Source organism: Sciurus vulgaris, assembly GCF_902686455.1.
Source record: "Sciurus vulgaris genome assembly, chromosome: 1".
Classification (NCBI taxonomy): domain Eukaryota; kingdom Metazoa; phylum Chordata; class Mammalia; order Rodentia; family Sciuridae; genus Sciurus; species Sciurus vulgaris.
The window spans coordinates 27994639-28008617 of record NC_136461.1 but is presented as its reverse complement, the minus strand read 5'-3'; the positions used below and the strand labels follow the sequence as shown (position 1 = coordinate 28008617).

The following is a 13979-nucleotide window of genomic DNA, read 5'->3' as shown; positions in this document are numbered from 1 at the left end:
TATTTTTTCATCATGGTAAAAAGCACAAAACATAAATGTTACCACCTTAACTAATTTTAAGTGTACAGCATAGTACTATTAATTCTGTGTACATTGCTGTGCAACAGGTCTCTAGAACTTTTTCATCTTGCAGAACTGAAACTCTATACCCATTGGATAGCTCCTCTCCGCCCCCCCACTTCCCTTGGCAACCGAAGTTCTACTTTCTGTTTCAAATAGTTTGACTACTTTAATAGCTCATATTTTAAAAGTGTAATCCTGCAGTGTGTCTTTTTGTGACTGGCTTACTTCAGCATGATGTTCTCAAGATTCATCCATATTATATAACCTCTGGCAGGATTTTCCTTTTCCTTCCTTCCTTCCTTCCTTTCCTTTTTTCTCTTTTTTTAAAATTTTTGGTAATGGGTATTGAACCCAAAGGTGCTTAACCAATAAACTACATTTCCAGCTCCCCCTTTTTAAAAAATCATTTTATTTTGAGTCAGAGTCTTGCTAAGTTGCTTAGGGCCTCGCTAAATTGCTGAGGCTGACTTTGAACTTTTGATCCTTCTTCCTCAACCTCCTGATGCAATTTTTTTTTTATGCATTGATTTTGTATCCTGCAATTTTGCTGTATTTATTAGTTCTAAGAGTATTTTGTGGATTCTTTAGGGTTTTCTACCTAGAAGATCATGACCTCTGGGAACAGATGAATTTGTTTCTTCTTTCCAGTTTGGATTCCTTTTCATTATTTTTCTTGCCTAATTGCTCTGGTTAGAACTGCCAGTGTTATGGTGCCCAGAATTGGCAAGCATGGTCTTCCTTGCCTTTTTCCATGTCTTAGGGGAAAGCCTCGTCTTTCACCGAGCATGATGTTCACTGTGGCTTTTCATATATGACTCTTATAACGTTGGGCTAATTTCCATTTCTAGTTGGTTGAGTGCATTGTTCAATTGACCAGACATTTGGACAAGTTAAATAGCTGCTCCCCTGCTTCTTAATGATTTCTTATGTCTTCAAGTCCTAGGAAGTGTAGAAAGATCCTGGGGGTACAACGAACCACCAAGAGGGGAGCTGGGGTAGGCCAGCAGCAGGCCATTTGGTGCTTCCCCGCGGGAGGCCGTGGAGGTGGTGAAGAGCTGTGGGGAGAGAGGAGTTTCTAGCCTCTGGTCTCAGACTCTGCCCGCCCCGTCCCTAGCCCCGCCCACCACCCGCATGCCCCGCCCTCCAGCGCCCACCCTCTCGTTGGACCCTCTGACCCTTTGCCGGGGCAATCGATCTGGGTGGAGAATCCCACTTAACTTGCTTTCAGCACCCTGGGAGGAGGATGAGATCCGCAGGGACCGAGTGGAGCCCCAGAGTGTGTCCCTGTCGTGGCGGGAGCCCATTCCCGCTGGCGCCCCCGGGGCCAACAGCACGGAGTACGAGATCCGATACTACGAGAAGGTGAGTCCGGGTCTGGGAGGGACCTGGAGCCTGCGCCCCTCGCCTGCCCGGCCTTCGGGTCTTCACGCCCTCCTTCCAGCCAAGCCCTTCCTGCTTTCTTTTTACCCAAATCCCCGTGTCCAGGCTTCTTCCTGACCTCTGCGCTCCTGGGCCCCGTGCTCCGCCTCTCTCCCCTCAAGCTGACCTTCAGCACCTTTGGCATCTCCGTTTTCACCTCTTTTGACCAAGAGCTTTCTCTGGGGACTGGCACAGATTTTGTGTGGCGGAATCATAACATTAGCAGAATCCTTTTAAGGGAAAAGATCACAGAAATACCAAATTGTTTTGATTTATTTTTCTTCTCCTTCCCCTTTCCCTCCCCCTCCTCCTCCCCCTCCTCCTCCCCCTCCTCCTCCCCCTCCTCCTCCCCCTCCTCCTCTTTTTCTCCTTCTCCTTCGTGTGTTTGTACTGGGAATTGAACTCAGGATATAGCTTCATCACTAACTACATCCTAAGCCCTTTTTACTTTTTTTTTTTTTTACACAAATGGGGTATGACTTTTCATTTCTATAGTTGTGCACAATGTAGAGTCGCACCATTCGTGTAATCGTACACATACATAGGGAGATACTGTCTGTCTCATTCTACTATCTTTCCTTCCCCCACCCCCTCCTGCCCCATTTTCCTCCACACCATCCAAAGTTCCTTCATTCTTCTCTTCCCACCCCCTAAGCCCTTTTTACTTTGATACAAGGTCTTGCTAAATTTCTTGGAACCTTTGATCCTCTTGCCTCAACTTCCCAAAGGGGCGTGTGCTACCTGACTTGGCTTTGTCTCAAATTTCACAAAAACATCTGACCATGGATGCACACCTGTAATCCCAGCAACTCTGGAGGCTGAGGCAGGAGAATCACAAGTTGGAGGCCAGCTTCGGCAATTTAGCAAGACCATCTGTAACCTAGTGAGACACTGTCTCAAAATAAAAAAATTCAAAGGGCTGGCAATGCCACTCAGTGGTAGAGCACCCCTGAGATCAATCCCCAGTATCAAAAAATAATAATAATAAAATAAAAGATTTATGACTATTTGAATACATTGCTATGTTGAGTGGTGTGCTGGTAGATGTTTAACAACCAGCTCTACAGAACAATGAGTGCAGGAATTATTATGATTTTATCGATAAAATTTATTGATTGAAATCATATCTTTAGTATTCATTATAAACTCCATATACTCAATTGATTATCTCGCTCTCTTATTTGGGTACTGAGGATTGAACCCAGGTGTTCTCTATCACTCAGCTACATCCCCAGCCCTTTGTATTTTCTATTTTGAGACAGTCTCCCTAATTTGCCTAGTGTGGCCTCAGTCTTGTGATCCTCCTGCCTCAGCCTTCTGTGCACCTGAGGTTACAGGTGAGAACCCCCATGCCCAGCTAGCAGACTGATTCTCATGGGACAGTTTTGCAAGTCTCCTGTATGATTATTATTATCATTATTATCATCATTGTTATTATTTTGTGATGGGGTCTTGCTGTGTTTCCCAGGCTGATCCTCATCTTCTGGACTCCAGCAGTCCTCCTGCTTCAGCCTCCTAAGTAGCTGGGACTACAGTCATATGCCACCATGCCCAGTGGCTTTTTTTTTTTTTTTTTCTTTCAATCTGTGGATGCAGTTCAGCCATGATTTGACAAATGGAGTTACATCCCAACTCACTATCTCTTTTCCCTTGTACATTTATTGTCTCTAAATCTGAGATGTAATCTACCGTTAAACTGCTTCTCACCTTGGTACAAATTAAACTCATTAAAGCGAAACCTCTTTCAGAGTCAGCACTACATGTGTCAGAACTCTGCTCACTTCCCAGTGACACGTGGGGATTCTTTGCTGAATCACATAATAGTTTTTGAATACTAGAAGGTAGCTGAGAGCTGCTAGTGTCAGGGACCGGAAGGAAGAGGGAGCCCCCAGTCACTGCTGGGTGTCTGACCTGGGTGACTCAGGGAGTGGGGTGCCACTGGCTGAGATGGATACCCACAGAGGAGGAGGGGCAGAGTGAGTCAAGGTGGTGCACCTGGTTTTGCTCCTGTGGCGTTCAAGGGGCCTCTAGGCCAGGTGTGGTGATGCACACCTGTAATCCCAGCTACTTAGGAGTCTGAGGCATGAGGATTACAAGTTTGAGGCCAGTCTGGTCAACTTGGTGAAAAGCTGTCCCAAAATAAAAACTGAAAAGTGCTTGGGATGTAGCTCGGTGGTGGACCATCTCTGGGTTCAATCTCCAATACCACAAAAAAAGTGGGGGTAGGGTAGGGTGCCGTGGGCTCTGCAGGTGGCTTCACAGGTCTGAGGCTGGGGGTGGAGCCCTGGGCGGGAGAGAGAGAGAGAGAGAGAGAGAGAGAGAGAGAGAGAGAGAGAGAGAGAGAAAGTTGGTGCCTTTCAGCACGGTGATGGTAGCTAACACCAGGGGGGCAATGTGTGTCAGAGCCACCAGAACACCCGGAGGAACCCTGATGTCTGGGAGACAGGAGGGAAGCAGCTACGCATGCAGCAAGTGCTCAGAAAGGACTCACTGAAACCCAGTCTCAGCCATTTAGCGAGGCCCTAACCAACTCAGCGAGACCCTGTCTCTAAATAAAGTATAAAAAAGGACTGGGGATGTGCCTCGGTGGTTAAGCTCCCTTGGGTTTGATCCCCAGAACCACCCCCCACCTGCAAAAAAAAGAAAAACAAAAAAAAAGGACTCTCTGCACTGACATTTGGGGATCAGGTCATAGACAAGGGGCCCAGGCTGGCTGGCTGGATGCTTCCAGGTCCTTAGTCAGGGAGTATGAGTATGCTGGGGACAAAACCCTCAAACAGAAGAGCAAGCACAGGAGGGCTGCGTGGGAGCAAGCCCGGTGGCCAGGTGTGGACAGATGCCAGGCCCTGGGCCCTGCGCTTCTCAGCTGGTCTTCTCCCTGCAGCCAGCCCACCTCCTCCGCAGAGGGCTCCTGTATAGCACAGGAGGCAGCTGAGGTTGGTGTCCTTGCTCCCTCCGCCTCCCAGCTGACCCCATCTGGGCACTTGGCCACCACTGAGCCACGTCCCGGCCCTTTTTAGTTTTCTTTTGAGGCAGGGTCTCGCTAGGTTGCTTACAGCTCACCAGTTTGCTGAGGCTGGCCTGGAGCCTGTGATCCTTCTTCAGCCTCCACCCCACGGGGATTATAGGCTTGTACCTCCATGCCCGCTCCTCCCGGGAATTGTTCAAATGCTGCGAGGAGATTCTCACTGGCCCAGTCAGCCCCGATTTCTGAATGCCATGGTCAAAGGATATTGGGGGGGGGTGCCTTTCTGGGGGCTGTGGATGAGGCAGGAGCTCTAATAAAATACGGGTAGATGGCATGATAGGAGGAGCACTTTAGGACATGTCCTTATCAGATGTGTTGCGGAAGGATGATGTAGAGCAAAGAGCAGGCCTGAAGGGGTTCAGGCGTCACCCTGACCCTCCCTTGATTTGAACCTCATCTTTGAAAAGGATGGAGCAAAGCTGAGTTGGAGGCTGCTGTTGGCATTGTGTGGGGTAGGGCTGGTGGGGCCCCGCATGTGCTGGGGGCATGTGCTGGGGGCGGGCGGGCTCCATCAGTAACTGACCCTGCTGCTTCTTCTCCAGGAGGCGCCTGGGGTGAGGCTCTACCCCGCTGTCCAGTTTCCTTATCTGTGAAACAAAACAAACAACCAACAAGGGGATTCCTCCCGTCCTCTGTGCCTGGCAGCACGTTGTCACGTGAAAATCAGGTGGCAAGGGGCAGGAAAGCCTCCTGAAGTCTGGGTGCATCCTTTTTGTTTTGGGCATCCTTTTTTTTTTTTTTTTTTTTTTTTTTTTGTGCCAGGGATTGAACCCAGGGGTGCTTAACCACGGAGCCACACCCCGGCCCTTTTTATTTTTTATTTTGAGACAGGGTCTCATTAGGTTGCTGAAGCTGACCTCTAACTTGCAGGTCTCCTGCCTCGTCTCCTGGGTTGCTGGGGGCTTATTTTCTTATTCCTTCCTCCATTGGGACTCTGGCCCAGTTTGTCCCTGGACCACCATGCCCTGATGGCCACCAGCCTGTCATGCCAGAGGCTCTGGCATCTTCTCCAAAGGTTCTCTTAGGCAGAAGTGGGGCTGTTCTCAGCTACAGGCACCCCAAGTGAAACTCGTGGTGGACAGAGGTGCTGGGAATCCCAGGGGGAGTCTGCAGGCCCCCAGACCCTTCAGGTCAGGTTCTCTCACCTCGTTCATGCTCACCTGAGACTGCTTCTCTCAGCTCCCCCTCCTTTCCCCTCCTCCTCCTCCCCACAGAGTGGGTCTGGTCCTGGGTCTGGGCCTCACTTCTCTTTTCTCTCCAGGGTCAGAGTGAACAGTCTTACTCCACAGTGAAGACAGGGACACCTGCGGTTACTGTGACCAACTTGAAGCCAGCTACCCGCTACGTCTTCCAGATCCGGGCAGCTTCCCCTGGGCCCTCCTGGGAGGCCCAGAGCTTCAACCCCAGCATTGAGGTGCAGACCCCAGGGGAGGGTAAGTGGTGCTCATGGGCCGGGTGTGGATGGGGAGACTAGCCCTGGTCAGGGACAGGGAGACAAATAGAGGGTGAGAATGATGTGCGTCATCCAGGGAGCCTGTGGGACAAAGGACTCACAGCCTGATTAATTAAGTAATTTGGGATCTGCTGACATAAATTTGGTTGGTTATGTGCCCTGGAAGGGCTTACAGGACAGGGGTTCTGGACAGCCATGATGCCCGCCTCTGCTGGTGCCCCACTCCTCTGCAGATCTGCCTCATTGTGCAGAACTGTCCTGTGTCCTCTCCCCGATCTGCCACTTTCTTGGGAGGAGTTCCTAAGTCTTGTGGTCTCATTAGGACCACTAGATCCTTCTTCCTATTCTGCTGTTTCCCTCCCGTGACATAGACTGCCGTGGGGCATCGTCCCTTTCCCAGCCAGGCCTTAGGATGTGAAGGAGATGTCACTGAAGATTGGGGGCTAGAAGGGGTTAGACTGCAGCAATAAACCAAAATGAAATGGACACTGTACCTTTAAATGGGCAAGTGGAACTGTACCTCAGTAAAGGTCCTGTGGAAACAAAACCATCGCTGAGCAGCAGACACTGTGATCGGAACATACCTCAGTGATACCATGCTACCCCTTCCGCCCTCTGCATCCCTCCCCGCTGCCCCGTCTCCCCCAACCCCAAATCCCCTTTCATGGCCACGCAGGGCAGTGTAGCTCCCCTTTTGTTGTTTGGCCTGCTGCTGACCCAGCCCTCAGGATCTCACCTCTATCTACCCTGAGCAGCTCATGAAAGTATTTTCCAGAACAAAGGCAGTTCCCCCTAAGAGGCATTCTGGCACCAGCTGTCAAGATAATAATTCTCTCCAACCTGCTACATGACTCTAATCCAAGATAGGAAGCGCTCTGAGCCCAAAGGGAGGTGAAGATAAGTGTTGGGGGAGTCTGGGTTCCAGGAGGAGGACAGTGCTTCTTGATGGAATGGCTGTCTGTGCCAGACCTCCGCCAGGTGCTGCGCAGAGGAGATTAGAGTCGTGTCTCGAAGGCTGGGGGGCATCTGCACAAGTGGAGGTGGGCAGGAGGGTGTTTGGGTAGAGGAAACCAAGTGAGTAAAGGCTGGGGTTTGGCAGGAGCCAGTGTGGTGGGGGCGGGGGCCGGGCTGGTGGCGGTGAGCAGGGACTGCTCAAATCCTAGCCACCCTTGCTGTGGCCCCGACTGTGTGGGAGTGTGGTTCTCCCCATCTGCGACCCCAAATTAGAATCTTAATGCAGGGTCATGCTTCACCACTGTTTAATTATCTATGGAAGTGTAACAAATTACCCCAAAACTCAGTGCCCAGGAACAGCAGACATGTCATTTCGTGGTTTCTGGGGCTCAGGAACACGGGGCTGCTTCTCCAGGTGCCTTTGGCTCAGGGTCTCTCCCACCCCTGCTGTCTAGGTGTCCCCTTGGGCTGTGATGACCTCTGAGCTTAACCAGGAAGGAGCTTGGTTCTTGCTGGCTGTCACCGGAAGCATGCGGTGCCTTGCCCCATGGGCTTCCTTCTCAATGTGGCTCCTCCACGTGGCATTAGATCCTTCAGACAGTGAGTGAGAGGATGACAGGGCACCCAAGACAGAAGCCAGTCTCTTGTCATGCCAGTTTGAACATGGCACCCCATGATGTTGGCCACATTCTGTTCCTTGAAGGGAGTCCCCAGGTCCAGCCTGTGCTCCAGGGTAGTGAAGGCCAGGAGGCAGGTATCCTGATTGCCATCCCAGAGCCGGTCTGCTGCAATGTCTTTGCCCCATTCTTCATTCCTGTGTCCCCTGGATGCTTCCTTCCAAACTGTTCTTGACAACTCTGCTGCCCTTCTGCCACCAGCCAGGTCCTGGGCCTTATCCCACCGCCCCCCCGCCGGGAGCCTGGGCTCTGCAGTGCCCTCCTTGACCCTGGCCTGGTAGCCTCTAACTCCTTCTACTTGCTCCGTGACATCCTAACAATAACTCTCTGGGTCCTGCCTCATCCCCTAGGCCTCAGTCCCCCACTGCACATGCGTGGGGACCCTGCCGCTTGGCCCCTCAGAAACACTCCCAGCTCTGCGGGCCTCCTTCTCTGTCTCGCTGCTCCTGTCCTGCTGGTCCCGGACTCTGGCTGAGGCTGCTGCACACGTGTTTCTCCAGTCCCAGCTTAGTCTTCAGGCTGCTCAGTACTTCCCCATTCTTCCTAGTTACCCCAATTTTCTCCTCTCCTGGGCTCCTCCCCTCCATCCTCACACCCCTCCTGGCAGAGGGCCTTGTTCCCTTTCTCCCTGGGCAGGAACTCTCTACCGTCCCTGGTTCCCCGTGACCCTCAGGATAAAGTTCATGCTCCTTAGCCTGGCGTTTAAGGTCGCCAGGTTCAGCCTCCTCCAGTCCCATCCACCCTCCCACCCTCTGGCTTCTATCTTGCCACCTCTGCTTCGGTACAATCAGTCTTCCAGACTGGCTTGTGTGTCTGGGTCTGGAGGGCATTGTTAGCCTTTCAGCCTTCCCAGTCCAGCTCGGCCGACACCTCCTCTGCAAAGCCTTCCTCTCTGGCTTCAGGAAGGACTCTCGGGCCTCCGCTCATTTCTTAGCCTTGGTGAGCACTGGTGGTGCTCGGGAAGACCGTTCCCGCGGGCCGTTGAGAATTGCGTTTGATTTTTGTCATGCTTTCCTTCTTGCTTCTGTCTGCGAGCTGGGCCGAGGCACCCCTCCTAGGCACACTCTCCTTGTTCACTCTTGGATGGGTGGATAGATGGAGGGAGGAGGGAGGGATGGGGTCCTCTATGCCCCTTGGGAAAATAATTCAAAAATAGAGACTCCTGCGTCAGGTAGAGGCTTTTGGAGTCAGGTTTCGATCTTGGGTTCACTGCTTATTAGCTATTACATATTATCTGTTGATATTTACATATTACTTGGCAAATTACATAACTTTCCTCAGCCTCAGTTTCCTGAGCTGTAACACCTTACTGTTATTGGCACGATGATGAAACAAGACATTGAAACAAAGTAATACAGTGTCTGGAATAAGTGTGCCCTGAATGTTGGCTCTTATTATTTTTTGTTGTTGTTTTATTTTTGCTGTGGTGCTGGGGATTGGACTCAGGACCTTGCACATGCTTAGCAAGCGCTCTGCCCCCGAGCTGCTGGCTCTCACCGTAGGTGCATGGTCTAGAGTGGGGGTAGGGAGCTGGAGCGGAGGCCATCGCCCCTGCAGAGCTTCTTGAAGTCTCCCTTGCCCTTCTGAAAGGCCTGAAAGCAGGCTGGCCCACCGTCTAGCTCTGCTCCCTGGCCTCTCAGAGCTGGGTTGCAGTGTGTGTGGGGGGGTGCCCTGCCCTGGGAGGAAAGAATTCTTTGAGACTCCAAGTGCCACTGTGGTGGTAGAGCCACCTTGGTCCCTGCTCCTTGGAGGCAGTGCTTCGTGCCTCAACCTCATGGTTTTCCTTGCAGCTGCCTCAGGGTCCAGGGACCAGAGCCCTGCAGTTGTCGTCACCGTGGTGACCATCTCAGCCCTCCTCGTCCTGGGCTCCGTGATGAGCGTACTGGCCATTTGGAGGAGGTAGGTGGTCGGTCCCAGCCGGGTGACCCCTGGTGGGTCATGTCTCTGTGAACATTAGCATGTGCCCACAGGCACCTCTATCTGGCTGAGCGCACACTGCTGTGTAGATACAGATGTGACTGGCCTTGGCCCTCCCCCACCCCTTGCTGCTCCTGCGCAGTAACCCTGCAACTAGCTCCGCTGCTCTGGGATGAAGGGGATTTAGCTCCTTAACTCATTAAATGTCAGAAGGCATCACTAAGGGTAGAATCAAGTTCCAGCTGCTCCAGTGTGATTAGGATTCCCCTGAGGTGCTCGGAGGCCCCCAGCCCCTGCCCCTAAGGGATCTAGAGGCCCTTGAACACAAGCAAAGAGAAGAAAGGCAGAAATTGTGTGTGTGTGTGTGTGTGTGTGTGTGTGTGTGTGTGTGTGTGTTTGTGCAGTGGGGAGAGGACAGGGAGGAGGACTCATAAGACAGAAATTCCCCCAACCCCAGGAGAAAGAAGATTTCAGGAGAGTGGGCAGGGAAAGCGGATTGGGGGCGGGGGATGTGGAGCTTGAGTCTGGTTGACTCTGGATGCGGGAAGATTCCAGTCCCTTTGCACACAGCAGAGGCCTCACTGGAATACACCCCTCCTCCTCCCCCGGGCCATGCTCTGCTCCACGCAGAGGCCCCAGGTGGTAACAGGTCGGGAGAGTGTGCATGTTCTGAACAGATGGACCAGAGTGGGGAGCAGAGGAGAAACAGGCTAGCCAGGCAGCCATATTTCAGCCTGACTCAGCCTCCTGAGACTGCCTGTGGGCTGAGCATGCATTTGGCACTAGCTGTGTACATGACCTTGACTGGGTCACTAATGGTGCCCAAGATGGGGAGGGCATCATCCTTCCAGTCTGGGAGTCATTTCCGCCTGAACCAGGTAAGTTAAGAGGCAGACGTGAGCAGGCAGCTTAAAGGTCCATGTGTTGTACCTGTTGGAAAAGCAGGGTGGGCAGCTGCTGAGAGCATCTGTCCTGATTTTGAACACAGAGGCTTTGGAGGCAGGAGGGAAGGGGAGAGGAGGGAGCAGGAGTGTCTCTTCCAGCCAGGGCTCTGCAGCTGTCAGCAGCTGTCCAGGAATGCCGCAGAGGCAGCATGCTGCAGGAGGCAGCCAATCCATGGTGGCCTTCCAGACTTGCTCCAGTAAGTCCCCACTGCAGTGGGGAGAAGCAGCCCAGCTAGCTCATGCAGTCCCAGCCTCGCAGATGCTCTGTGACAGCTCTCAGCATCCCCTCTCTCCACGTCTTGTTACCTGCTCTGTGCCCAGATCCTGTCTCCTCTGGTTCCCCTCCAGTCCATCCTGGCTCACCCACTCCTCACAAGAGGGCATGGTCTGCCTCTTACCTCTATCACTGTGTGGTTTTCTGTTAACTCTGCACTGTCTGTCACTCCTGCATCCACGCAGCCTTCCCCTTCATCTCTGCCCATCTCTCCTGGATGATGTTCCTTATGCACAAAAGTCGTATCACTGCCCTGGGTGAGTTCAGGAGCCACTGGATGGCCCGACACCCCCCGTCTGCCCCCCACGCCCCACAGCGCATCTCAGTTCTTTGACTTCCTTATTCCCGAGGGCCTTCTCTTCTGTTTAGCCAGGCCTCCTGGCCCTCCCCCAAGAGTGCTCCATCCCCAATCTGTCATCCGGTTCTTCTGCCCTGGGCCTGCGCAGCTCACCCAGCCATGGCCGTTGCCGTTCTGCAGCCTCATCAGTGGCCCCTCGACCTCTCACCACCAGGTCTGCAAGTGTACCTGCACCATGCTGGTCCTCCCCTCCTGTGAGCTAGAGGAGACTTCCTCCTAGCCAGGATTAGTTCCCCCCACCCTTTCTGCAAGCATCTCAGGAACCTACCATTACTTATAATGCTCCCTCTCCCCCGCATAATAATTAATATTTATTGAGGCTTAGTAATTATATGTATTAGTTTTCCATTGCTGTGACAAAATATCTGAGTTAATCAACTTATAAGGGGGAAAAGTGTATTTTGGCTTTCAACTCCAGAGGTTTCGGTCCATGGTTGCCTTGGCCTTTGGGCCTGTGACTGCAGAGTACAGCATGGTGGGAGCACATAGCAGAGAAAGCCGCTCGCCTCATGGTGCTGGAAGCAGAGAGAGAGACACACACAGGAAGGGGCTGGGATCCCAATATCTTCTTCAAGGGCACACCTCCTAACTTCTTTCCACTATGCCCCACCTCCTAAAGGTTCCGTCCCTTCTCAGTAGCAACATGGGCCAGTGACCAAGCCTTTGATTCATAGGCTTCTGGGAGGAATTAGGATCCAAACTATGACAGTAGGCTCTTTGCGATGGTGCTGTCCGGCACAGCTGTCTTCATCCTGATTTTATTAAAGAGAAATCTGAGCCACTGAGTGGAGGAGTGGGGAAGCCATGCGTGCAGCCAGGTCCAGAGCCCTGCGAGCGTCCTTCCACGGCCACTGCGCCCACTTACCAGGATCTGATCATCCCTTTTGAAGATCCCTCCCTGGCCCCTCCTCCTCCAGCTTGCACGTGACCCTCCCCCAACTCTCCTTCCTTGATTCTTGTGAAGTCCTCACCCCCATTTCCCTTCTGTTTTCCATCTACTTCTCTGCAGGTTTTTCATGGTCCCCTCCATGGCTTCTTTCTCTTACCCAGCCTTTCACGGCTGGGCTTCCTCACACTTGCTCCCAGGTCCTCCTGTCCGGCTCCAGCCTCTTCTGGACACCTGCTCTTCAGAGCAGACCTCTTTTCTGAGGTCCAGACACACACACTGCCCATCTGTTGGCTCCGGCTCAAATGTCAAACGTGAACTTTTCATCTCCCCATCTTGGTAATAGCGCCCCCAGGAGCTCTGGGCAACATCTTCCTTTCCACCATCCAGCAATCTCCAAAACTGCAGCCCCTCTCACCTCTGTCCATTGACACAGTCACCCCAGAGCCAGAACCACTGGTCTCCTGCGGGGACCACAGAGCAACCTCCATTCAGCAGCTGGGATGATCTTTCTAAAATGCAAATTGAGTCGTAATGCGTCCCTGCTCAAGGCCCCAGGGGCTCTTCTCTGCTTCCAGAATAAAAACTAGAATCTTTATCTGGGCTAGCAAAGACCTGCCTCAGGGGGCCCCAAATGCCAGCCTGTGGCTTTGTTGATTGTGACTTGGTCCTTGGCTCTGTGGCTGCCTGTCTCAGGAAGCCATCCGTGATGGCCCTGGGACCAGGTTGTCTGTTGTGTGTCTGCTCAGCACAATGGCCTTCTTTGTTTGAACCTGTGAGATTTCTGGAGTCTAGGGTCTGCCTGTTTTATTCATGCTGCTGCTGCTGCTGCTGCTTCTTTTTTTCTGGACATGGGTCGAACTACTTAGAGTCGCACCTGTGCTAGGCAAGCCCTCCACCCCAGTCACACCCCAGCCTTTTAGTCATGCTTTTTCACTAATCTGTAGGTGGGAGCATCTGGGGCTTCCTGCTACCTCTGGGCAGTTTCACTGTGTCTCCAGGTGGAAATAACCAGAATGCTGATGGGGTGGGGCTAGTGTTAAAAGAAAGGAAGGAAAGAAGGAAGGGAGGAAGGGCTACAGAGAAGCTTTCAATCCAACAGGACAAGAAGGTCCCTCCCCAGGCGCACAGACCTTGTCTTTTTGAAAAGACACCAAGGTGCTGCCCCCAGTGCTGGCAAAGTGAGAAGAGCTGAGGTGGCCTGGTGGAGCTGGGCATGGTGGCACTCACTTGTAATCCCAGCAACTCCAGAGGCTGGGCCAGGGGCCTTGCAAGTTCCAGGCCAGCCTGTCTCAGCAACTCAGCAGAACCCTGTGTCAAAATAAAAATAGAAAAGAGCTGGGGATGTAGGTTGGTGCTAAAGCATCCCTGGGTTCAATCCTTAGTACCAAAAACCAAAAGATGACTGTGCCACCCACAACCCCTCACACAGGCCCTGCAGCTACGGCAAAAGAGGTGGGGACGCCCACGACGAAGAGGAGCTGTACTTCCACTGTGAGTTGTCTGGGCATGGCCTGCAGAGGCCTACCTCTCCCCAGCCCCTTCTTGGCTGCCACTGCACACCCGCTGCCCAGCCCAGCCAGAAAGCTTCCTTTCCTCCAACTTATCTCTCTTTGCCTTCTCAGTCAAAGTCCCCACACGTCGCACATTCCTGGACCCTCAGAGCTGCGGGGACCCGCTGCAGGCTGTGCATCTGTTCGCCAAGGAATTGGATGTGAAAAGTGTCACACTGGAGAGGAGCCTGGGAACAGGCAAGCTGGGCATCCTGGAAGTCTTGATCCCATCCAGGAGTCCCACCCACTCTAGAAGCCCCACCCACCCGGCCACACCCATCCAACCACAGCCCTCTAGAAATGCTCCACCCACTTCCCCGCCCCCACTCTAGAAGCCCCGCCCCACCCACTCTAAAGCATCCACTCTTTCCCCACCCGTATTCTGTCAACAAGCTTCTTCCCAGGTCTTCAAGGTCGCTTTGAGACTTCTCTGTTGTGGCCCACTCGGGGTTA

At 52.7% G+C, this 13979-nt stretch overlaps 1 protein-coding gene across 3 annotated transcripts in view; it reads left to right on the top strand.

The window, feature by feature from the left end:
- The window catches only part of EPHA10 (EPH receptor A10), a 36930-nt gene that overhangs the window by 16986 nt on the left and 5965 nt on the right, over nucleotides 1-13979 (top strand). Inside the window, exons 6-10 of one of the 3 annotated variants that reach the window (XM_079113425.1) lie at nucleotides 1292-1425; nucleotides 5772-5943; nucleotides 9385-9493; nucleotides 13406-13467; nucleotides 13599-13724. In XM_079113425.1, the coding sequence (XP_078969551.1) occupies nucleotides 1292-1425; nucleotides 5772-5943; nucleotides 9385-9493; nucleotides 13406-13467; nucleotides 13599-13724 (603 nt within the window). Of the gene's footprint in view, nucleotides 1-1291; nucleotides 1426-1548; nucleotides 1631-5771; nucleotides 5944-9384; nucleotides 9494-13405; nucleotides 13468-13598; nucleotides 13725-13979 lie in introns of those variants that run through there. The other 2 variants (XM_079113422.1, XM_079113424.1) reach the window with 2 other exon arrangements.